This window comes from Lepidochelys kempii, chromosome 7, assembly GCF_965140265.1.
Source record: "Lepidochelys kempii isolate rLepKem1 chromosome 7, rLepKem1.hap2, whole genome shotgun sequence".
Classification (NCBI taxonomy): domain Eukaryota; kingdom Metazoa; phylum Chordata; order Testudines; family Cheloniidae; genus Lepidochelys; species Lepidochelys kempii.
This window is the reverse complement of record NC_133262.1, coordinates 37,000,082-37,024,866: the sequence shown is the minus strand read 5'-3', so window position 1 is coordinate 37,024,866 and position 24,785 is coordinate 37,000,082. Positions and strand designations below refer to the sequence as shown.

General features: G+C 40.6%; 1 protein-coding gene across 3 annotated transcripts in view; it reads right to left on the bottom strand.

Annotated features, from left to right (window-relative positions):
* The window catches only part of ACAD9 (acyl-CoA dehydrogenase family member 9), a 62,474-nt gene that overhangs the window by 12,296 nt on the left and 25,393 nt on the right, over positions 1-24,785 (bottom strand). For 2 of the 3 annotated variants that reach the window (XM_073352220.1, XM_073352222.1), the window contains 7 exons: positions 22,935-23,013; positions 21,019-21,193; positions 20,239-20,312; positions 9,801-9,876; positions 8,357-8,427; positions 7,825-7,944; positions 6,009-6,137 (listed from right to left, as the gene is read on the bottom strand). In XM_073352220.1, coding sequence (XP_073208321.1) covers positions 6,009-6,137; positions 7,825-7,944; positions 8,357-8,427; positions 9,801-9,876; positions 20,239-20,312; positions 21,019-21,193; positions 22,935-23,013 — 724 coding nt within the window. The remainder of the gene's footprint in view (positions 1-6,008; positions 6,138-7,824; positions 7,945-8,356; positions 8,428-9,800; positions 9,877-20,238; positions 20,313-21,018; positions 21,194-22,934; positions 23,014-24,785) is intronic. The other variant, XM_073352221.1, reaches the window with a different exon arrangement.

Here is a 24,785-nt window from a genome sequence, read left to right as displayed (position 1 = left end):
AAGGGGTATATTGTAAGATGGTACAGGTTAAATTGTTAGTTACTGGGATCATTTCAGTACAGGTAAAATTTCCAGTGGCAGAACATACTCTCTGAAAAGAGAAAAGGAGTACTAGTCACACCTTGGAGACTAACCAATTTATTTGAGCATAAGCTTTCGTGAGCTACAGCTCACTTCATCGGATGCATTCAGTGGAAATGCACTGGAAATTTCCACTGAATGCATCCGATGAAGTGAGCTGTAGCTCACGAAAGCTTATGCTCAAATAAATTGGTTAGTCTCTAAGGTGCCACTAGTACTCCTTTTCTTTTTGAGAATACAGACTAACACGGCCGCTACTCTGAATACCCTCTGAGTAGGAGTCCGGTTATTTATAATTGGGTAACTAAATAACAATAAGGGCTCCTTTCTCCCAATACACTACAAACCCCTGGAATGGCCATCGTATCAACCCCTTCATAAAACCCATCTATTTCCAATTCAAATTCCCTAGAGTCATTTGTGGTAATGTCATATACTTCTATTTCTACTGATTTATTTGTTTATTTAATTGTTTGCTTATATGACGTTCTGAATTTTAAAAAATAAATTTTTTAAACAATACTTAAATAAATTACTAACATGTGAAGGCCTTGGCCACTGGGTTTTATTAGACTAGATAGTACTGTTTATGTTTGGATATATTACAGGGGTGGCAATGGTAATGGAGGTAATGACAGAGGCAGTGGTGGTGGCAATAAGGAGTTTTTGATATTTTTTATTTGAAATTTGCTTCCAACCTAAAAGTGGAGTTTGTTTTCTTCCACACTATCTTTATGAGGTACTTATATGGCTCCTATTAGTGTAGGATATTGAGTGCCTTCAACTTTTGATGTATTCATCCTCAACACCTTGAGAGATAGGGTTTAAGTCAATGTGCTCCTGTGTGGTTTGTTTAAACTTGTGGGACTCATCTACTTCAGTGGAGAATGGCAGCACTCCGTAACTATTACCTTAGGATTTCAACAGGTATTTGCAAACAAACAAAGAGCCCATAGGCCCAGTCCTGCCATATCAGTCTGATCCTCTGACACCGAGCACAAAATAAAGTAGGTAAAATATTCTTTCAATTGTCATTCATAAACCAGCCAGAGTGACTCTTATACAGCCATCTTTATGGGAAACTCAGGCTCTACTCCTGAACCTTTACCTTCTGTCAGGGAGTAATACAGAGGCAATATGGCTCCTGTCCAAGAAAGTAATGACAGGTGTCACCGTAAAGTCTGGCCAATTAAGGAACAGAAGGACGAGCTTAAAAAGGAATGCAGCCAGAAGGGTATAAATTAAGAGGAATATACATTTGAGAATGTGGTCCCTTTATGCTTAATTGAAATGCACAAGACCCCTGACAAAAGAAATGAGAATCATTTGTACCTATTTTAATTTATCCTCTAATCTACTCCTCTCTACTCTGCTAGATTACTGGGACAACATAAAATGTATTTGCTACATAGGTACTTACTTTGTTCTTCTATTAAACAAAGGAAACCCTTTCCCACAATATTTTTAGTCTGTTTTAATATTTTTGGCTGACAATCAAAATGGGGGGAGGGAGAGGAGTAAGTTCCTCTTGCTCAATTCATACAGAAGATGACCATTTTATACCATTGGTTTCGGCTTGCTTTTCTGTATCTTAATTTTGAAATTCTGACCATTTTATTTGTTGACTTGTGGAAAAAACCAATGGGCTTTCTTCTGCCAGTCCACAAATATGTAACAGCACAAGAAAAAGAGGAAGCTGTACATTAATTAGAACAACAGAAATGTTGTCAGTCAGTAGGACTATCACATATTACATTGCTTTAATAAGGAAACCTTGAAAAATTATTGTAACTAACCCCAGATGCCTACTTGGCAAGTAGAAGCAGAACAAGGAGTGAACCTGATATTGAAGAGTTTGGTGCCAAACAGTCCATTATGTGATTGTTCTAACAGATGTAGACAAAATCCAGAAATAAGGAGGATTGATGGAGATGGGGAAATGTACTAGAGACACCAGGCTGGTGCCAAATGTGTGATGAATTAATGACGGGCCTGATCCTGGTTGCTACAAATCCAGAGGAAAGGGGATTCATTAAGTAAGAATGACTAGTAAATTTCTGTAAGACATTTTAGAACACCGCTAGGCCAATTTGTTTTGGTAGGATGGGAAGGAGGGACCAGGCCTTTCCTTCTCTTCAGACTTCTGTTGTCAGCTGGTAAAATACTGTGCATCCCTGCTGCTGGAGAGAGAAACAACTGACCCCGATGACTCACTAAGGCCCTTATGAACAGGGATGACATCACCAATAAGGTCAGTGTATTGTCTCCATCTGGTAGCAAGGGAGGAACTTACCCAAGTGTCAAGATTAGAAGAGAAGACTGGATAGAAAGCAAGCATTTTTAAAAAAGAGATGTAATTGCAATGTTTTTGATGAAAGTTGACTTGACTCAGACTTCCTATAAATCTGGTAGGAAAATCTTCCCATATTTGGGATAACCAGAAAAAAAAAAATCCTTCTATCCGCCAAATCCTTCCTTTACTTTGAAGGACCAACTTTCAGTTGCTCCGAATTTTTGTTTCACTAACTGATCAGTTGTGGAGCTCACTGATTTAGTTAACGCAGCGAAATAAAAATCGCATATAGGTGTGGTAAAGCTAGGTGAATGCCAGTGGCCTGACAATTATAGGACATTTTCATTTGTGGCACAGGACTTTTGATGTCCTGTTAAAATTAAAGTGAGAATTGCCCTCTATTTGTAATAGTTCTTCTGGAAAAAATCTATACTGAAAACCGGAGTCAAACAAACTAGAGGAATGATTACTGATGACCCAGCTATGAAACAAGGGAGAATGTATTTTGCAATCAACAAGATTTATTTTTAAAAAAATCATACTCTAAAACTGTCATAGGCTTGGTGGTCTCAGACAAATTTTACTCAAATTTCTTTTTTGTTTTGTTTTTGTTTTTTACTTGTAAGAAGCCTGTGAGGAAGAATCTTTACAAGATAAACTAAGTTTACCTATGCTTATGCTCCAAAAAAGTAAGCTACATCACAAAGTATCTTTGAACAAACTTCTGTTTGAGTCAAACAATTCCATTAGAGAATGCAATTCCAAATGTAGAAACTAACATTCATGCATTCTGAAACACCTGAACATTTTGTCTAGAGTTCTTACCACCAAACCTGACCCATGTGTTAGCACTGATTCATCACATAACAAAGAATAAGAATGGAGGGAAGTTAGTGGAAAATTCTCTTGTTACTAATAAGACTTCACCCCAATTAACCTCTTATTTAAGCAACTAACATGCAGTGAAGCATATTTACTTGGTGTAAGCTGGTTACAAGTTTTAGCTAAAAAGCATAAAGTAAACAATGGATTTTTAAAATTTTGAGTCAGAATCCTTTGGCTATAAAAATGCTGAGCTGGGACTGTGTTTTTTTCCTTTCACTATGTTTTCTCCTGATACCATAGTTAGTAATAGCTACTATCTTTTTGGTCAAAATGGTCAGTTTCTAAATGTTTAAAGAGGAGGCAATTATGTCAATCAGAATCTTTTCCCAAAAAAAGACATACCACTGACTCTTTAGGGGTAGACAGATGCCAGTTCCACTGGGTATTCAAACTGTGTGCCCAAAAAGGAGCAATCTATTCTCTAGACCCTGCATGTCCTACGGTCTTTACAGAAGGAACACTCTTCTCCATGGCACATCAGATAATTTGAAACTCCAAATGAAGATCATTAACACGATTCGTTGTCCATTCTGAAAGAATTTTATATAGAATTTGTTTCATTTAGTTTCAAATTTATGCCAAGAATACTTGGAAGGTAAAGTTGTTCTGATTTACAGTAGCGAAGAAGAAGTGGGACCGCTAAACACAGAGGATGGAGTGGAGGTCAAGGATAATCTAGGCATGGCCCAATATCTTAACAAATACTTTGCCTCAGTCTTTAATAAGGCTAAAGAGGATCTTAGGGATAATGGTAGCATGACAAATGGGAATGAGGATATGGAGGTAGATATTACCATATCTGAGGTAGCAGCAAAACTCGAACAGCTTAATGGGACTAAATCGGGGGGCCCAAATAATCTTCATCCAAGAATATTAAAGGAATTGGCACACGAAATTGCAAACCCATTAGCAAGAATTTTTAATGAATCTGTAAACTCAGGGGTTGTACCGTATGATTGGAGAATTGCTAACATAGTTCCTATTTTTAAGAAAGGAAAAAAGTGATCCGGGTAACTACAGGCCTGTTAGTTTGACATCTGTAGTATGCAAGGTCTTGGAAAAACTTTTGAAGGAGAAAGTAGTTAAGGACATTGAAGTCAATGGTAAATGGGACAAAATACAACATGGTTTTACAAAAGGAAGATTGTGCCAAACCTACCTGATCTCCTTCTTTAAGAAAGTAACAGATTTTTTAGACAAAGGAAACGCAGTGGATCTAATTTACCGAGACTTCAGTAAGGTGTTTGATACCATGCCACATGGGAAATTATTAGTTAAATTGGAAAAGATGGGGATTAATATGAAAATTGAAAGGTGGATAAGGAATTGGTTAACAAGGAGACTACAGCGGGTCCCAGTGAAAGGTGAACTGTCAGGCTGGAGGGAGGTTACCAGTGGAGGTCCTCAGGGATCAGTTTTGGGACCAATCTTATTTAACCTTTTTATTACTGACCTTGGCACAAAAAGTGGGAGTGCGCTAATAAAGTCTGCGGATGATACAAAGCTGGGAGGTATTGCCAATTTAGAGAAGGACTGGGAAATCATACAGGAAGATTTGGATGACCTTGTAAACTGGAGTAATAGTAATAGGATGAAATTTAATAGCGAGAAGCATAAGGTTATGTATTTAGGGATTAACAACAAGAATTTTAGTTATAAGCTGGGGACGCATCAATTAGAAGTAACGGAGGAGGAGAAGGACCTTGGAGTATTGGTTGATCATAGGATGACTATGAGCCGCCAATGTGATACGGCCGTGAAAAAAGCTAATGTGGTCTTGGGATGCATCAGGCGAGGTATTTCCCGTAGAGATAAGGAGGTTTTAGTACCGTTATACAAGGCACTGGTGAGACCTCACCTGGAATACTGTGTGCAGTTCTGGTCTCCTATGTTTAAGAAGGATGAATTCAAACTGCAGCAGGTACAGAGAAGGGCTACTAGGATGATCCGAGGAATGGAAAACCTGTCTTATGAAAGGAGACTCAAGGAGTTTGGCTTGTTTAGCCGAACTAAAAGAAGGTTGAGGGGAGATATGATTGCTCTCTATAAATATATCAGAGGGATAAATACCGGAGAGGGCGAGGAATTATTTAAGCTCAGTACCAATGTGGACACAAGAACAAATGGATATAAACTGGTCATTGGGAAGTTTAGACTTGAAATTAGATGAAGGTTTCTAACCATCAGAGGAGTGAAGTTTTGGAATAGCCTTCCAAGGGAAGCAGTGGGGGCAAAAGACCTATTTGGCTTTAAGATTAAACTCGATAAGTTTATGGAGGAGATGGTTTGATGGGATAACATGATTTTGGTAATTAATTGATCTTTAAATATTCATGGTAAATAGGCCCAATGGCCTGTGATGGGATGTTAGATGGGGTGGGATCTGAGTTACTACAGAAAATTCTTTCCTGGGTATCTAGCTGGTGAATCTTGCTCATATACTCAGGGTTTAGCTGATCGCCATATTTGTGGTCGGGAAGGAATTTTCCTCCAGGGCAGACTGGAAGAGGCCCTGGAGGTTTTTTGCCTTCCTCTGTAGCATGGAGCACAGGTCACTTGCTGGAGGATTCTCTGCTCTTTGAAGTCTTTAAACCATGATTTAAGGACTTCAATAGCTCAGACATAGGTTAGAGGTTTGTTACAGGAGTGAGTGGGTGAGATTCTGTGGCCTGCGTTGTGCAGGAGGTCAGACTAGATAATCATAATGGTCCCTTCTGACCTTAGTATCTATTAATCTATTCATACTTGCCTCAAAAATCAAAAGGATCCTGCTGTCCCGAAGATAACGTTCATAGGGGTAATCTTTCATATAGCCAAGGCCTCCAAGAACTTGTAAAGCTTCACTTACACAAATCCAAGCACCTTCAGAACTAAATACCTGCCAAAAGCACAGTAAAGTTGGCATCTACTGTCGCAGTAATTAAAGTTAAACAGAAACTAGATTGCTTTATTCTTATATCCTAAGTCAAAAAGAGGGATAAGACTAAGAATGAATTGGGATTAACTGTTTATATAAACAACTTGCAAAATATGTATCTTGCAGTGGCTTTCATCCGAGACAATTTAAAGTTTTCTGTGATTGCACTGGTTACAGTACATGGGAAGTGCACTGGTCCATAAAAATTAATGTTCAAACTGAACAGCCACTCCAAACTCCATATCACAAAAACAACATGGTAATTCTCTATTAGGATAGATGAACACAAGACAGCAGAATTACTTTCAGCCTGCTTTAGAGATTAATCCATGCTAGAGGACTGATGCCACCTTAAGAAAATAGCTACTTGTATTCAGACTACAGAAAGACAAACAACATACTTAACATTTCTATAGTACCTTCCATCCAAAATCTCACAGTTTTCTACTGCCCAAAAATCTCAAACTTAGTCTCTTTCATCCTTTTAAAAAGAGAGTTGACTTTGTGCCATGCTGGCTCCTCCTTTCCCCTAGGTCACATGGAAACTCCACTGTGAGCTCCCTGGGGATTCAGATCCATGAACTGGGAGAGAATGGAGCAGACCACTCAACAGTTTAAATCTCCCCAAATTCACATGTCCAGGAAGCAAGTTACTTTGGACTGAGCACGTAGTAACATAGGTTCACCTTCTAGGTAGTGGAAAGCCTTCAGTTCTCAAGAAAGCTTTGCCAGTTAGCAACATTCTGAAAACTAATTTAGGAAATGCTGGAGAGATATCAACAGTAAAGCCCTGAATTGTATCCTTTTACATATTGCCAGCCAGTACAGAGGGCAGGTCTGACTCCCTCCCTCACCCCTATCCTAAGGGAGCAGCTGCATTCTGCAAGTTTCCCAGCTTCTGAGTCAATTTCAAGGAAAGCCAGGACAGTGGGTCCTTACTACTTACATTTTAACTGGGTGGGGTGGTCCATGCCTGGAGAAACACCTGGATACTGTCGTCTTTGACGACTGTCACAATACAGGCCTCTCACAATTGGAGAGGAATCCAAATGTCATCCCCAAATTCCACACCTGCTGACTTTCTATTTGCACCCCTACTCCCTAAATACAGGGAGTATGTAAGCAGGATCCTCAGAACAATTCCCCTTGCCCACCGGCAACACTTCAATCTTGTGTCAGTCTGTCCGACAGTGAAAGAACAGCTCTATGCTGCTCTGTGTAAAGTCAAATTTGAGAAGAGCTGAGGAAATTGGAATATTCAGTATCTTTTTGCAAGACCCATTTGGATGAGGACTGAATTTCAGAAGCTCTCTCTCTTCACTATGTGCATAGCCAAGATTTGTATGTGGCAATGTCAAAATGCAGCTGCTTCTGGAAATTCTGGGGGGATTAAAGTACTTAGGCTACCTGTACGAGAGTGTTTCATAGGAAGACAAGAGCCTAGATCAGGCCCTGAAGGGCCACCAAAGTGAGGGTGAGAGCGAAAACAAACCATGCTCTTTACAAGTTCTTGTATCACACCCACCACTGTGGTGTCTGAATGTCTCGGATAAGAGGCTACAAGTTCAAACTGTATCAGAAATAGAAGTTTTAATTTAAATGTTATTCTAATGTTTTATGCCTGGTCTTTTTCAATAAAATGGATTACCTTAACCATAGCTGCCTCAACTGAACAATCGGGCACTCCTGGCCTGTCCATCATTCCTGCAGTGAGGTAAGCCATGCTCTCCATTACATATGCTTTCACAGCCATAAGGGTAAACTTCTCCTGCCAAATAGCAAACAAACATTTACCATCCATACATTTAGATGTAGAGTTGTTATAGTCAGATCAGCAGTCATAATAAAATTTAGTGCATAACTAAGAAGCTTTTATACGTATTACAACATTAAATATTAAATGCTATTTAGAATACCTAATAGCAATTGTACTTGTACGAAAAAACTTGAAAAAGTTTTAAGTTTGATACATTAATACTTCTATATATTCAAAACATCAGAACATAAGTTTCTAGACTAAATTTATGCAAATTGAATACCATGCATCTAGCAATCCAGCAACATTTTTTTAAACCAGTAGCTGCAACAAAATCCTTCTCCCACCCCTTATTCAAAAAACAAATCATGAAAACCACAGGCTGAGAGAATCTTCTAACATAGGCTTTCAGTTTCTTGATTACCTGTATTAATCCAAAATCACTCAGTTTCTTATTGAACTGTTTTCTTGTACAAGCATACTCTGCTGTCATTTCTTAAAAAAAAAATAATAGAGAGAACACATCAATGAGTGGAATCTTTTTTAAAAGGTATTTAAAATAACTCATTGAAACAACTCAATTGTTCCCTGAATATGTAATCTCAGCTGTATGGTACATCTTACATAATTAAATCTATTCCTTTAGACATCTATTTCCACCAGTAAATATGTTGTGTTGATGTAAATCTGATGACAAGATTCAAACTTAGACTGCATTGATGCAAAACAATTGCCTGAAAGATTCCTCTAACACATAACAACATGCCATCAGCAGAGGGGAAGTTGTGAGAACATAATCTGTACTCTGTTCTGCTATAAACTACAATGGACTGAGGATGCATGAAAGTATTAAAAACATGCAATTTTTTATTTTAACTTTTTAGAAGCAAAGAGCGGTAGCAGCAATGCGATTAAAATGCAGCTCCTTGGGATACAGAAAAAAGCCTTATTACAGGAGAGAAACCCTATCAACAGTTCTTTCATACACCCCTAGTTGGGGATTACATCAAAATGACCCTTTTTCATACAAAGTGTTACACCACACAACCGCTTTGTGGTATTTTTGCTATTCTGGAATCATTTACTGTTTATGAAATAGCTTCTGAGCAGGCAGTGATGTTAATTAATTAGTTAGTTACTCTTACTTGAATTTACCAGCTGAATGATTCTTTAAATTCAAAAAAAGTGATTTATGTCACATAAAGGATTTGGTGTGTAAGTATACAATGAACACCTTTATCCAGGTTCCTACAAATGCAAGCCTTCAGATCTCTGAGACTATGCATAGACTTCTGTACGATAAAACTTAAGTTTCTATCTAACTAGTATGTAGGTTCTATGCCATGTGATATCTAATCACCTTCCAGTAGTTCTTTAAGCAATGTGACTAACATCAGTTCACTAGATTACGATAACTAGAGCTGGTCAAAAATTCTTCAAGGAAACAGCTTTCTGTCAGAAGAAGCTGATTTGACAGAATAGAAATGTTCTGCAGGAACATGTTGATTCTACCAAAATTTTCCATGGAAATGAGGCAGGCAGGTCGGTCAGCTTGCCTACCTGGTTTCCTGCCTGCCTGGCTCCTCTGCAGCCCACCACCAGCCAGGATGCTGCAGAGGCAGATATCCCGGATAGCATATTTTGTTTAGAAAATTAGCATTTTAGCATTTTATGGACAAGTAACCTTTAGTGTTAGCCAGAGTCTAAATTTTCAGTTCTAGAGTCCATATCTGAAATGAGTGCTGTTATTACAGTGTCTTTGGAAGACGTGACATCTGTCTTTTCACAGGGTATTAAGTTTTCTTTTGTAATGCAAGGACTGATGATTTCATTCCTCCCAGAAATTCAGTAAGCTTCATTTTACCTACCGATCAGTTTCTTAATCATTCCTGCAGATGCACTACCCATGCTAAATCTTCCACTGTTTAGGATATTCATAGCTACCTACAAGAAGAAATACAGGCCTTTATTCAATAAGTTATACTTTCAGTAAAATGTACTCCATTTTGTAAAATGCCACAGCTTTATGTTGGTAGATACCAATGCACCTCCAAAAATTCATTATGTTCCTCTACAGAAAGTATACCAAAAAGGAATAAGGGTTAAGTTAGCTATAGCTATCCTCAAAACAGAATTCAGAGAGAACACATCAGATGAAGGACATTTTCTTCAGTGAATGCCTACTCATACTCTACAGAGAAACCCCACATTAAAAACACTTAGTTTCATTAGCAGCTGGCTCTTTTGTCATTGAAGATGTTACTTCTGATAGTGGAAAAGGATGTCTCTCTCTTTAGTATTTAACTATGCCTTTGCAATAAACACTTTTAGAGCAGTTTTATAGAAGTTGTTCCTTTGAATTTTCACTAATGAAATGTGAGCTCACAGATTGGTTTATGAGGTTAATACAATTAAAATATTACTATGCATTATTCATTTTAAATTACTACATGGCAGACCCCAAAGCACAGGAAACCTGGTGCCTCAGCAAGTGACAAGCATTTTGCATTAGCAATTAGTAGCAGAAAATACCAATTGGTGGCCCAGACAGGTTTTTAACAGTGTTTCACCAATGGAGCACAGCAGTTAAGTGTTACACAAAAGTGTTATACTTAGAGAAACGATTGAATATCAGTAGGACCCTACCAAATTCAGGGTCCATTTTGGTCAATTTCACGGTCACAGGATTTTAAAAAATAATGAATTTCATGATTTCAGCTATTTAAATCTGAAATGTCATGGTGTTGTAATTGTAGGGGTCCTGGCCCAAAAAGGAGGTGCGTGTGTGTGTGTGTGTGTGGGGGGGGTGTGTCGCAAGGTTACTGTAGGGGTGTGTGCAGTACTGCTACCCTTACTTCTGCGCTGCTGCTTGCGGTGGCGCTGCCTTCAGAGCTGCGTGGCTGGAGAGCAGCGGCTGCTGGCCGGGATCCCAGCTCTGAAGGCAGCACCGCCGCCAGCAGCAGCGCACAAGTAAGGGTGGCAGTACTAGGTCATCCTTACTTCTGCATTGCTGCTGGCAAGGCACTTCTTTCAGAGCTGGCCGCCCAGCCAACAGCTGCTGCGCTCTGGCCGCCCAGCTCTGAATACTGCAATCTCCCTAAAATAACTTTGCAACCCCCCCTGCAACTCCCTTTAGATCAGGACCCGCAATTTGAGAAACGCTGGCCCTCCCCTGTGAAATCTGTATAGCACAGAAAAGACCAGATTTCATGGTCCATGACGTGTTTTTCATGGCCATGAATTTGGTAGGGCCCTAAATATCAGGCTGCCTTATTGTCTCTAGAGGTGTCTCATTTTAGAACAGTACAACCCTCAGGGCTTCAAAGATTAATGTATGATTGTGCAGACCACACTTTTCATCCTGTGCCCGTACTCAGTTCACATGGCTAGAGAATCCTGCTATGCAGGGCCAGACCTCCTTCGCTTAGCTTGAGGCCAGCCAACTACCTTGAAAATTTGGGGTATTAAGCTTGCTTGTCTCTTATCTTTCACTACTCTATACAACAAAGGAATAGAGGTGGGGGAAGTCTTCAAGTCACACTGGATCATTTTCACTTCTACCTCCCCCTACTCCCATTGGTCTCTCTCTGGCTAGCATACATTAAGAGACACAGCTACTCTTGAAGGAGGTAGAGGCAGCCATTCTGTGTAGTAGCTGGTGCACAGGAGGCAGAATAGGCTTTCATGGAAAGGAAGGCGCTTATTCTCAGCAAAGGTCAAGAGTCACAAATTACAGAGAACAAGTTAAGGGTTAGAACAGAGACGTTCTATGTATGTAGTGGATGTTAATCATTTTCCCAAAAAATGAAGTTTGTGTCCAGACCATTGCAGCATAAAGCCTATTTAAAATAGATTAACTTCCTCTTCAAACTACATTATATGCAATTATTCAGTTTGGGCCCTTTTATTAGAAACAAGAATAGAGTAAGTTAATAAAATAATATCCTGTGTTTCCAGAGCTAAGATGCATAATAAAGAAGAAAAATCCTGAAGGTTGGGGAGGGAAAGGAAAAAAAAAAAAATCCATGAAGCTCACTAGGATGGAAAACATATCCATTAGATGCATACCCTATAGAAGAAAATAGTATGCGCATAATTCCTTATGCTAGGAGCCTACAGGTAACAGTGACAGCATAAGAAAATAGAAACCTACTTATAATCAGAATCATGATATTTTTCAGTCCTTAGGAATTTCATTGTGCATCTAGCAAAGGTGCTTAGAATCATGACTAATAACAGAAAATAGGAATGAATAATTATATAATACAAGGTTGTAGATGAATACAGGAGTGCATCTCTTAACTGGTAAGGTAGAATACCCATAACTTAGTGCATTACTAAGTGCATGACAAATAAATTCAAGTTACTAAGGCAATGCTTGCTTGAGTTGTTGGAATGATATATCTATACACTGCTCATAGCTGCTGGTTAAAAAGAAAGGGAGCAGGAAGTGGAGAACAGAACCTTTTCTTGCATAATCTCATTCTTTCTCCCAATTCATGGACTATATTAAGAAACCTGGGCTGGAAAAGCATCTGCAGAAGTTTCCCGAAAGCTCAAAGTCTTGTTTCTCCATAGCTTTCATTATTTAAGTGATAATCATGTGACATCAAAGAATTATCCATGAAAGCAAAAGAAGTCTCACTATCACAGATTTTTACTAGGAAGCACCCAAAAATGCACTCCACTCAGTTAGCGCTTGTGGTCTCTAAACTGCTAGAGCAAGCTTGTATAGGTGATGGTCCTTCCCTCCCAAAGGATAGACAGGTGAGGGGCATTCCAATTCCAAAATAAAGAAAAAAAAGGTCTATGAAGCTGACCTTAACTACTGCCAAAGAGTCAGATTACTGAGGAAAGATTAAAGCAATGTGGAAACCAGGCACAGCTTTAATGCCCTCAAACACAGGGCCGGGTCTAGGCACCAGCAAACCAAGCACATGCTTGGGGCGACCCTTCTCAAGGGGCGGCATTCTGGCCCCCCCCCTTTTTTTTTGCACTTCGGCCGCACTCCGGCTTTTTTTTTTTTTGCGCTGGTGGGGGGGAGGACGACCTAGAGCCGGCCCTGCTCGAACAGCACCCATGCTGCAGACAAAAAGGCTGACTTAAAAAAAAAAAAAGCCAGTTATATATACAGAATATTGATACATGGACATCAAAACCTAAATGTTATTAAAGGGGAGGGAAATGTAACTTGGAACACTGTGTTCAAAATTAGTGCACATATTTTGTTAAAATGTTTCAGGTGACTGAAAGAATAACATCTGTGCTTGGCAAACAAAGTAAGCAAAGGTCACATCTCATCAAGCTGAAACCATTACAAATTCAGGATTCAGAAGGCTACACTAAATATATCCAGGAATAAGAAGGTCTGGATCTTAACTTCACGTTTCCATTTCTCCAGATTTCATTGTTGCACTACAATTGAAACATTTAACATACAGGAATGATAATCCTGAAGTTTTGCACAAAAGTCCCTCTGAAAATGCTTTAATATAGCTCTTCAGACTAAGGCTTTGTACATGCAAACATTAAGTTTGCAGCAAGCTGGGGTGTGAATCTATCCGCATTAGCCTGCCGTGGACTTAGGGTCTTTCTACACTAACACTTTTGTTGGTATAACTCATGTTGCCGGGGGTGTGAAAAAACCTGAGTGACATAAGTTACATGGACAGACGTGCCAGTGTGGACAGCGCTATTTCGGTTGGTGACACTCCCGCTGACATAGCTACCTCAGTTCATTGGAGGTGGTTTAATTATGTCATCGGGAGAGCTCAGTTCCTTTGTACTAGATAGACTCCAACAGAGATGGGAAGGGGGAGGAGGGTTAGGGAATAGATATGTGCAACATGTTGAAGAACAGTTACAGAAAGGTAGGCAACCATTTATCCTGCAAGTACTTGCACATGTCCATTCCGTTGTAGGGGACTCACAAGCAGACAAATATGGTGGTGTGCCCTGAGACTACCTGAACAGTGACTGAAAGACAACCTGCCCCAAATTGGCAAATAGCATAATGAGAAGCAAAAGTGTGACAAAGTCACCACTTTACAAATGGCTATGATAGGCACTAGCATCAGGAAAGCCCAGAAGTTGCCTGTGCTCTAATAGGGCAAACCAAAACTCTAGCTGGCAGAGCTATATTAGAAAAGCGATAACAAACAAATGCACAGAGAGATCCAGGATGAAATTCTCTGAGTGGAAATCGGTTGGTCCTTAGTCTTGTCTGCAACCACAACTGTGTGGAGGATCTAAAGGAATGAGTACACTCCAAGCAGAAGGCTAAACCCCTTCTCACATCCAATGAGTGAAGTCTCTCCTCATCTCTATGTGCAGAAGGTTTCAGGAAGATCAGCAGCATGAAAATCAGACATTACCTTAATGAGAAATGGAGTGAGGATGAGATGAATTTTATAGAAAACCATATAGGGATGCTCTCACATTAGGGCTTTCAACTTGCCCACCTTTCTGGTGGAGATAGTGGCAACTACAAATTCTACTTTCATAGAGCGGTGGAGCAGAGAGCAAGTTGCAAGGTGTTCAAATGGCAGTCCCATTAACTTTGCTAGGACCAAGTTCAGATCCCAAAGAGGGATAGGATCTTGCACATATGGATACAATGTGATCAAGGTCTTTAGGAATCTGGTAATGATGGGGTTGGAGAAAAGGGATCTACTATCCACCAAGATATGGAAGGCTGAGATACAGAGTTAGTCAACAAAGCTGATGTTTTAGGTATAGAGGACAGTCTAGTACAAGGTCCAGGGGTGCATGTTTTGGCGATGTGTCTTTCTGCTGGGACTAAATGGAGAAGCACTTCCATTTAGTCAGGTAAGTGCCTCTAGTTTACGGTTACTACTATTCCGAAACACTTCCTGGACATCCCTAGAACAGGACTGTCAGGTGGTGGTCTTGTAGGTTTGGATGGAGCAGGCGGCTATGGTCCTGAGAAATCACATCTGGATCCGGTAGTAAAAATTCAGTAGGGTCAAGTGCCAGTGCTGTCGAGGCCAAGCTGGTGCTATCAGGATGAGACAAACACGGTCATGTTTGACTTTAAACAAGACTCTGGGCAGCAAGGGAACTGGAAGGAAGGCATACGGGGGAGGGGGGGGGTCCTTCCAAGGTAGCAGAAAAGCATCGGTCAATCAACCTGGGTTGAGAACTCCCTGAGAACAAAATCAGTGGCATTTTCTGTTGCACTTTGTTGCAAACAGGTCCACTTGGGGAGTCATCCAGAGCTAGAAGATGCATCTGGAGATGTCCAGGAGTAAAGACCACTTGTGGTGATTGGGGAAGATCCTGCTCAGACCATCTGCAAATGTGTCCTGCTTCCAGGAAAGATAAGCAGCCCTGAGATGAACTGATTGGGTATGCAAAAGTTCCAGAAGCTAATTGCCTCCTGGCACAGCTGGGTTGACTGCACTCCTCCCTGTCTTATGCAAAACATAGTCACCAAGTTGCCTGTTAGAATTACCAAGTTCTTTCCTACTACATGCGGGTGGAAAGATGAGCAGGCTAGTTGCATAGCTCTTAACTCCCTAATGTTTATATGAGCCATTAGATCCTAAGGCAAACAGAGACCCTAAGGGGGCTGATTGAAGTGAGGGTTGGTAGCAGGGCGATAAGGGGACCTCCCTCCCCACAGACTTTCAGAGGATCTAAAAATAATAAAACTGACATTGGCACTCAAACCATCTTGTCCATGACAACAACTTGGGGCATACACTGATGCCAGCAGCTTTCTGAGATGCGGCCTGGTGTGTTGAATCACATAGGCATATGCTGCCATTTGACCCAGCAGGCTGAGGCAGCGGTGGGCTGTGAGAGAGCATATGCTTTTAGTCACAACACCAAACCCTGTAGTACTTTGAACCTGGATTTTGGAGTCTAAGGCTGCTCCAACAAACTCAATTCTAAAACCAGTACAGAGAACAGATTTGTTTTGATTATCTAGGAGCCCCAGTGTGTTGAATGCAGACAGGACAGCGGATACACTGAACAACATTAGCAGCCGCCGCCGCCAAAGAACCTGGAAGAAGGTGAGAGTACAAATCTCATATCCCTTACTGGGGACGAAGTACCTCCTTTCAGCTCACTTTACGGTGGGAGGTAAGGAGGATGGTAACTGCCAGAGCACCTTGATTGGCTCCATTATGGCTTCATTAAACTGGCAGAGGCTAGCTGTCATGGCTGGCAATACCAGAATGTCCACCAACTTGTGGGAGCTTTCACACACCTCCTCTGCCTGAATGTCAAGAACAGAGGCCACCCTTCTCAACAGATCTTGATAAGCCCCATGGTCCTCTGGAGGTGGTGAATCGCTTGCTGCCTCAACAGCCTCATCTGGGAATGAGGAAGAGGACACCACAGGATTCTGAGGTGGAGGCTGCTCCAATACTTATGGTGGGGAAGCCACCCAAGTGACTCCTGGCTGGCTGGCACTGTTCTTGGTACAGGTACCAGAAAATGATGTCTGATGCTGATGCCACCTGAGCAGTCTCAATGACAAAGAACCAGACAGCTGCAGGAATGTCCTAGCAGGAGGAGGGGTGCCTCATGGTCAGCCACTGACATGGGCTTGGGACCCAACTTTGATGGGGCCATTACCCATTAGAAGGAGGAAAAGGCCAGTGCTGTGACTGTTGCATGACCCATGGTCCTCAAGTCTCTGATGGAGCGTATGCTCTCTGTCTTGGATGGCAGAGGGATGCACCTCCGAGTCTGAAGGGGAAGAATGCAAAACATCCAAAATGGGGTGCGGGAGGGGGGACGGGGCAGAAGAGGAGGCAGAACCAGTTGGGACTGGAGACAGGTAGCCCAAACGAAGGCATGGTGGTGCCAGGGATATCATTGGAGGCTTGCCCTTCAACTGTAGTAGCCGTTGTGGCTGCCTGGGAGGTAACGGTATGATGAGTTCCTGACACAGAGAGGTAGGCACCACTGGCATGAGTACCGACTGTAAACCTTCTTGCACCACCAGCGATACCATACTAAGAGGCTAAGCAGATCCCTTTCAGCTGCATGCACCTCCAGGGTGACTGGGAGCAGCAATGACTGATGGCTCTGCCACAGAGGCCTTTCAGGGGACGCCCTCAATGGACCTAGCACAGGCTCCAGAGGCAATGATCCCTTCTGTGCTGAAGGGTACTCCAGAGAATCTCTGCCTCTACTAGGCTTCGGCACCAACAACCCCAAGCTAGGTACTGAGCCTGAGGAGGGTTTAAGTCTTTTTCTTCAGTACCAGCAAACGGGACTGAGGAGCTGCAGACCTCTCTGGTGCGCTCTGTGCCCAGGCTGATGTACTTGGGGCACAGCTGTGTGTGATGAGTCCGATGGAAGGGGGTGGCGAGTGCTGCCTCCTTGAGCAAACATCTGAGCCTCATTGCTCTCTCTTTTTTTGAGCAGGACTTAAATCTGACGAAATGTGACATTTGTCACTGATGTGGGATTCTCCCAAACATTTCAGACAGGTTGTGTGTGGGTCACTGACCAGCACAGGTTCGACACACGTGCGGCAGGACTTAAAACCTGGTGAGCACAGCATCGTTTCAGTACTGGGATAAGATGAAAACTAGTCCGTCCCCCCCCAAAAGACTTAAGATTAAAATCTATCACAAAAACTTGCTAAAACTAACCAACTGAACTATTTTCTAACAGTAACAGTATACACAAGCAAAGGAGCGAGGGATTCTTATGACAAGTCTGAGATTGCACCGACAACCACCACTGGCGGGAAGAGGAACTGAGGGGGGTCGGAGTGGTTCCAGCCGCTTACACCAGCGCACAGTGGCATGTGGAGACAGAGGTTGCTTGAGCTGCCCGGATGAGTACTGCTGAGGGATAAAGTTCTGACAACTGTGCACTAGGTGCACAAACACCTACAGTGAAATGGACTCATGCAAGTATTCGAAGAACATTTTTTTTTTTAAAAGCTAATATTTTAAATTTAGGCTAAATATTGTTTTATGTGAATATTAATTACATTTACCTCTCAGACTTCAGTTCAGAAATCTGACAAGTTGATATTACTTGACACAGAAAGGGTACTGAGAATTTCAAGACTTTTTGCTTCATAAACACAAGAGGAAGGAATATTTTGCTAAACAAGTTCAGAAATAAGTCACAAAACTTTAAATAAGGTTTACCAAAACTCATCTGCAATGCTTGAGAATTTTCTGTGACAAATTCACTGCCCATGGCGTATATTTAACACGGCAGATAATCAATGCATTTACTTATATTAGGTTTTATTTACTATTTCCATGGTGGCCCTTGTGAATTATGCACACAATCCATTATTTTTCCATCTGTCTATTCAGTTTGTTATAAATGTTTTCAGTATTATCCCACTGAAAGGAAGCTAAGGTTTGTATTTTATCAGACATTCCCTAAATATCTCTTTAAATACAGACAATTGTTAGCCTTTGTTCAGGATATCAATCTCATATTCAACCTTCATTTCAAGTGTAATTTAAAAACTATAAACAATTTTTCTATAAGGTTGAAGTTTGTTTTTCAGTCCCTCAGAAGTTCTAATTTCTTGATCATCTGTTCCAGCACAACCACAATTTCTTTCAGCATTTCTTCAGCTCCCCTTGAAAACCGTCTCAGTTTCTGGCATCTGAACTCTTAACTCCTTTATAAACTAAGTACAAGAATTCAATTACTTTAGCGGTATCTGTCCTCTTCTGTAAATAAATTACCCTTACTATCTCTTAAGAGTCCCTTCTGTCTCCTTTATTGATTTCGTGCTCCTTATGTACTTAAATGTCCGATTTACTTTAATCATCTTCTCATTCTCTACCTGTCCTTATGCTTTCCCCCATTCCTTCAAAACAACTTCATTTTCAGTCTTTGCTGTTCTTCTGTACCTGAAATTACTCTCTGCTTGGCCTCATTTAACCTTATTCATTATTCGCACTTTGTAAATCCACATGATTTACAGACTCTTGACATATTTTTGGCTGGTTGTTACGAAATGCAGCCTTTGGGTATAGGCTACTTCATATCTTCACTTTCCCATTTCCTTTATTGATTATCCCATGAAATCTTACTTAATATTTCTACCTTTTCCCCAAGAATTTTTCTGTTGACATCTAGAATTTTTCTCTCCCCCCACATGGGTTTAATTTAAACACTAAACTACAAATATAACAAGATTACTTTCACTGTAGCTTAAACCTTACAGCTTTCATCACTGATCACATCCCATTTATCAAAATTCATGAACTGATTCTGATTCTAACCTTTTCTTTTCTATAGAAAGGCTTCTTCCTTTAAACATCCAGAAAGGAAGCAGCCTGTATCATGCTCACATATAAATGCTCAGTTTAATGTTTACACTCAGTTCATGTTTGAGTATCTCAGCAGTGGTTTGCTGCGTTTCATTTGGGTAGAGTCCTTTTGTGATGATTAGCTGATGGGTAGCCCCCTTATGTCCTCCGGAATTTCCTACTATCCTCTTTTGCTCTCCCCATTCTGAACCCCCTCCTTGTCTGCCTGCTTTGTTTTCCCTTTCTTATTTCTTTCCCCTCCCTGCATCATCCTAATTTGTGTTTTTTGTGGCATTTCCTCACTCTCCTTTTTCCCTACTCAGCTGACAACTACATGTTGCTTGGCAGGGAGGTCTCCACTGGAAACTCCAAAGGACTGGATCAATACACTTTTGCAGCAATGCTAAGCATTAGAGTAACACAAAACAAAATTTTGTGCCTATGGGCTGCTGCCTTGAACTTACATCCCTCTGCATATGAACTCTGCTTATGGCAGGTTGGCTGTAAGGGTAAGGATGGGGACAGGCAAATTTCAAAGAGCCATTTACAGCTTCACTCACAGTTGCACATTCATGTGAGGGGAGATATCCAAGGGTGTTCAAATTTTCTCCAATGCTATTGTTTTTTGTTCTGTATCACCCACCCCAGGATGGGTAAAGTGAAAGTTGTTGAAATTTACCAAAAACTTGTTCTTTTCAAACAAAGAGTTTTAGTCATCTTGGATGGAAAAACTGAAGCACCAGCTAACGAAACTCCAACAGCAGAAGCTTCTCTGTTACATACACTACTACAGTGCTTAAGAAAGGGAGTGCCTATGAACATAGAGAATGTAACATACGAAACTTACTGCATACAAAAGATAAACAGAGTAATTCCATCCTCTAATCTTTTTCACATTTACTGATCTTAGACGTTAACAAATGTTTGTCCTTTTAGAGCAGAGCTAAATCTGGCACCAAACAACAAATTCTCTTCCCCAGAGACATCTTTGTGGTCGGTTTAAACATAATAATTATTATTCTCCATAACTCACCTTAAACCCCCCTCCTACTTCTCCAATAACATTCTCTACAGGCACTTTTGTGTTTTCAAAATGTACTTCACAGGCTGAAATAAAAATAGCATTCAATTATTTCAGAAAACTTTTGAGAAATACTGTTAAAAGATATAGCAATATTCAGAATTTAACTTACTCTTTCTGTACTAGAAGTTGGATTTTTCCCAGTACAACACAACAGAATTAAATACACTTTGTCAAAGAAGTTAACGGTGAGAAAGCTGGGAGTTGGCATTTTAATTTATGAAATGTACAAATACTAATATTTCTAACTTGTACAGCATGACTGGGGAAAACTACAGTCTCGCCTGGAACTGGAAGAAAGATCGAAAGAACACACATAACTGAATGACTGATGGTGAAGCAGAAGATCTACCAATAAATAGAACAACAAAGAGAAACCAGCTCCCAGTGCTGCTGTATCATAGTAATGCTGCTTATTACTGAACCTTCTCAGTGCAGCACACAAAGGGGAATTTCCATGGCAAGATGAGAGTGTCAGGTGTTTGGAAATGGATGACAATTAGCAGATGAGAAGGTAATTACTTAACATGGATCTTTATATTTGTGAAAATGCACTTTGAATTGTCTGCAGAAAACTGAGAAGGATGTTAAAGAAATAGGAATCAAAACATCCACAATCAAATTGGAATGTAGTGTATTACCCTACCAAAATGGATTTGCTTGTGGATTCTGATAAATACATGAATTTTGAAACACACTTCTATGAAAATATTGAATTTAATTGCTTCTTACTATTAGATCCTCGAATACCCAGTTTATCTTCTGGCTTCCCATTAGTGACTCCACCAAAGGCTCTTTCTACAATGAAGGCACTAATTTTGTCTTTTTTTGCACCATCTTTATCAACAACCTCAGTCCTTGCAAACACAGTGAAAATGTCTGCCAGTCCACCATTGGATATCCAGATCTGGGAGAGGAGGTAGGGAAAAGAAAAAAAGTACATTAGCTGTGCTGTGATAGATGCAATACTTTATTATTTCAGAACAGAAGCTGTCTCAGCACAGGACTAACTGACTCATTCTGTCAAGTTTTAATCTCTGCCCTTGCACTGTCTTTGTGACTACGGCAAGGTTATACTTCCAAGAAGAGCTGACCAGAGGATGACAATTAAAAAAAAAAAAAAAAATGTTTTCTCTAATGCTTTTGCCCTAGGAACAAGTACACTTTGTTTTGTGAAGGCTGGTTGGTAATTCGCGGACACTGTAGTACCCCCTGGAGAGAGAACAAATCACAGGTATTGGACCCCAGTCTGGACTGCTGGGGAAATCAGTGAGCTGCAAAGGAGTGCAAGCTTAAACCCCCAGTCTGGGGTGGGAGAGATCACATCCACCCAAAAGAGGTGATGGACAGGAAGCCTGAAATGTGAAGTGAATGTCCTCAAGAGGGCTAAGAGGGTGGAGTGTCAAGGGTGAAGTTAACCCTGAAACTGTGACACTAGATTCAAGGCCCTGCTCCATTTGTTTCAGATTGATCTGGGATGAAAAACTGTTCTGAATCAGGCAGAACACGGAGTTGAACCTGAGTCTTCCACATGCCAGGCCAGTGCCCTAACCACCAAAATTTTCATATATCAGAACCAATGTGTCTCACTAAACATTTTGGCTTTGATGTAACAGCATACATAATTTAGCCAAAAAGGTGGCCTGACCAGCTCTACTTCCAAGTCAGTGTTAATTTTTCCCTTTAAAGTATTCATCAAAACATTGGGCAGAGAAGGTAGAGAGCTGGAAAAAAAAAGATTTCAGGTTTCCTCCTCACCTGGGTGTGCACAGTGAGGGGCAGACTTCACCCTCCCGGAATAAAGCAGGACACAGGATGGGGAAAATACAGAGAAGAAAAGCATGTTCACGGAGTGAGACCTCCTTAGCCTTTTTACCAAGGATTAGCAAAGGTTATTCTCTGAGTAGTAAAAAGAAAAGGAGTACTTGTGGCACCTTAGAGACTAACCAATTTATTAGAGCATAAGCTTTCGTGAGCTACAGCTCACTTCATCAGATGCATATCGTGGAAACTGCAGCAGACTTTATATATACACAGAGAATATGAACCAATACCTCCTCCCACCCCACTGTCCTGCTGGTAATAGCTTATCTAAAGTGATCATCAGGTGGGCCATTTCCAGCACAAATCCAGGTTTTCTCACCCTCCACCCCCCCCCACAAATTCACTCTCCTGCTGGTGATAGCCCATCCAAAGTGACAACTCTTTACACAGTGTGCATGACAATCAAGTTGGGCTATTTCCTGCACAAATCCAGGTTCTCTCACATCCCCCCCCACCCCCATACACACACAAACTCACTCTCCTGCTGGTAATAGCTCATCCAAACTGACCACTCTTCAAGTTAAAATCCAAGATAAACCAGAACATCTGGGGGGGGGGGTAGGAAAAAACAAGAGGAAACAGGCTACCTTGCATAATGACTTAGCCACTGAGTAGTAATTTCTTCTGGCCTCAAGAGTGAATGAAGTGTCTTTTTGACACTGTTCTTTACTAGCCTGGGATCCTCAGAAATCAAAGGAAGGTGCCAAGTTAAGTTCTCATTTGGGAGACCAAGGTGACTAGCAATGCTCCATGAGGTAGGAATTCTCCCTATGAAACTCATACCAGATATAAATATTTCAATTCATTATTCTATGGATAAATACCTTTGAGCCATTTAGTAAAAAGCTTTTCCCATCTTCACTCATGGTAGCTCTGGACTGGATGGATGCTGCATCACTTCCACTAGAAGCCAAAGTAGTTAAAATGTGCTTAGTTTCCAGAAAGAAAAGGAGGACTTGTGGCACCTTAGAGACTAACCAATTTATTAGAGCATAAGCTTTCGTGAGCTACAGCTCACTTCATCAGATGCTCACGAAAGCTTATGCTCTAATAAATTGGTTAGTCTCTAAGGTGCCACAAGTACTCCTTTTCTTTTTGCGAATACAGACTAACACGGCTGTTACTCTGAAATTAGTTTCCAGAGACGCTTAAACAATATGAGGGATACAAATATAGGCCCAAATTTTCAAACGCTCAAGTTCAGTTTCTAAATAAAAGTGTAACTTTCTAAATCCAATGGCTGCTGAAGAAATATACTTCAAACATAGTCCTCTGAGGAGACCTCTCTCTGGAGTCTCACTTATTTTATACTGTATGGTGCCACATTGACTAGGAACAGCTAGAATATTTTAGAAATGACATCCTTGATAATCAGCTTAGCTTTGCTGCCTTTCTGAAGTACTGGAAGGCAGCAAAAAAAAGAGTCACAACGCATAGCTGGTTTGAAGCACAGAAGCAGCTACCCACAATTCATGCTATATTGTTGCACATCCTGAAAGAAAGCCATACGCAACAGAAAGGGAAAAATGGAATAGTTGGTAGTCCTCACAGAATTAATAGCTGTGTACATCATATACTGTTGTATGCTGACAAATGTAGCAGGTCAATTATATGGACTTCCAGGGTGAGCAATGGGGAGAGTATGAATGCTCCTAGTTCAATAAATTCAAACATCTTCTCAATCACCACCTACTTATATAGTGCTAACTACAGGCATGTATTGTTCTTCTTTAGATAAGTTTCCTTTCTAGATCTCCAGCTTTGATACCGGCATAACAACTTCTCTAAAAGTGACATTTGCTGTGGTGGGTGAAAAAGGTTTTATAAAAGCCAAATCTCCTTTGAGTTTTTAAAAGGAGTTCCACTCCTAAAAGGGACTCTAAAAGTGGTATTATGAGTTTCCAGGTACACACACTCAGTGATTCCAGACCAAACCTGTTCAGTTTTCAAGACTGATATCTTAGCCACAAGCCATGCAAACTTTACATGGATTGTGACAGTCATGGTATTTTGCCTCCCTCCCCTGATAAATGAAAGCTAGGTCTCCACCAGTCTAAACTATATACCCTTTAAATACTGGGTAGTGCCTGGAACTTTCTGATGTTATCTATTTGCCACCAAATAACTTCTGAACTATACCTTTTCTTTTCACAGATTGCACCTGTGTACTAGAGATTTTAAAAGATTGAGTTAAACAGGCTAAATAAATGTTGGAAAAATTTTCAAAACATGATTAGCACCTATTCTCTCCCTCTTCCCCCCCCCCCAAAGTGTCACTTCAAAAATCAGTTGCCTGAATTTCTTTCAAAAATAAACCTCTGCTAATACAGTCCACATCTGCAAAATGGAAAAAGACTTTAAAGGGGGGCCAAAGCCTAGCTTATGATTGAAGAAGTCTTAACTAACTATGATGAGGCTACTGCCTCATAACACTCAAGGAATAGAAATAAAGTGCCTATTGCAAGAAGTTCTAGAAAATGCTAGTCCACTCTTGAAGTCCATAGAGTTTACAGCTAAAATTAAAAATACAGCACACATTGCTCGAGTGGGCTAAGGCTTTTCTTCCAAACACTTTAAGAGTCACAGCATAATCAGATATTCTCATATTTGTAGGCAAACACTGTACTCCTCTGAATTAAAGCCACTTTCAAATCTTACCTACAACCAAGCAATAA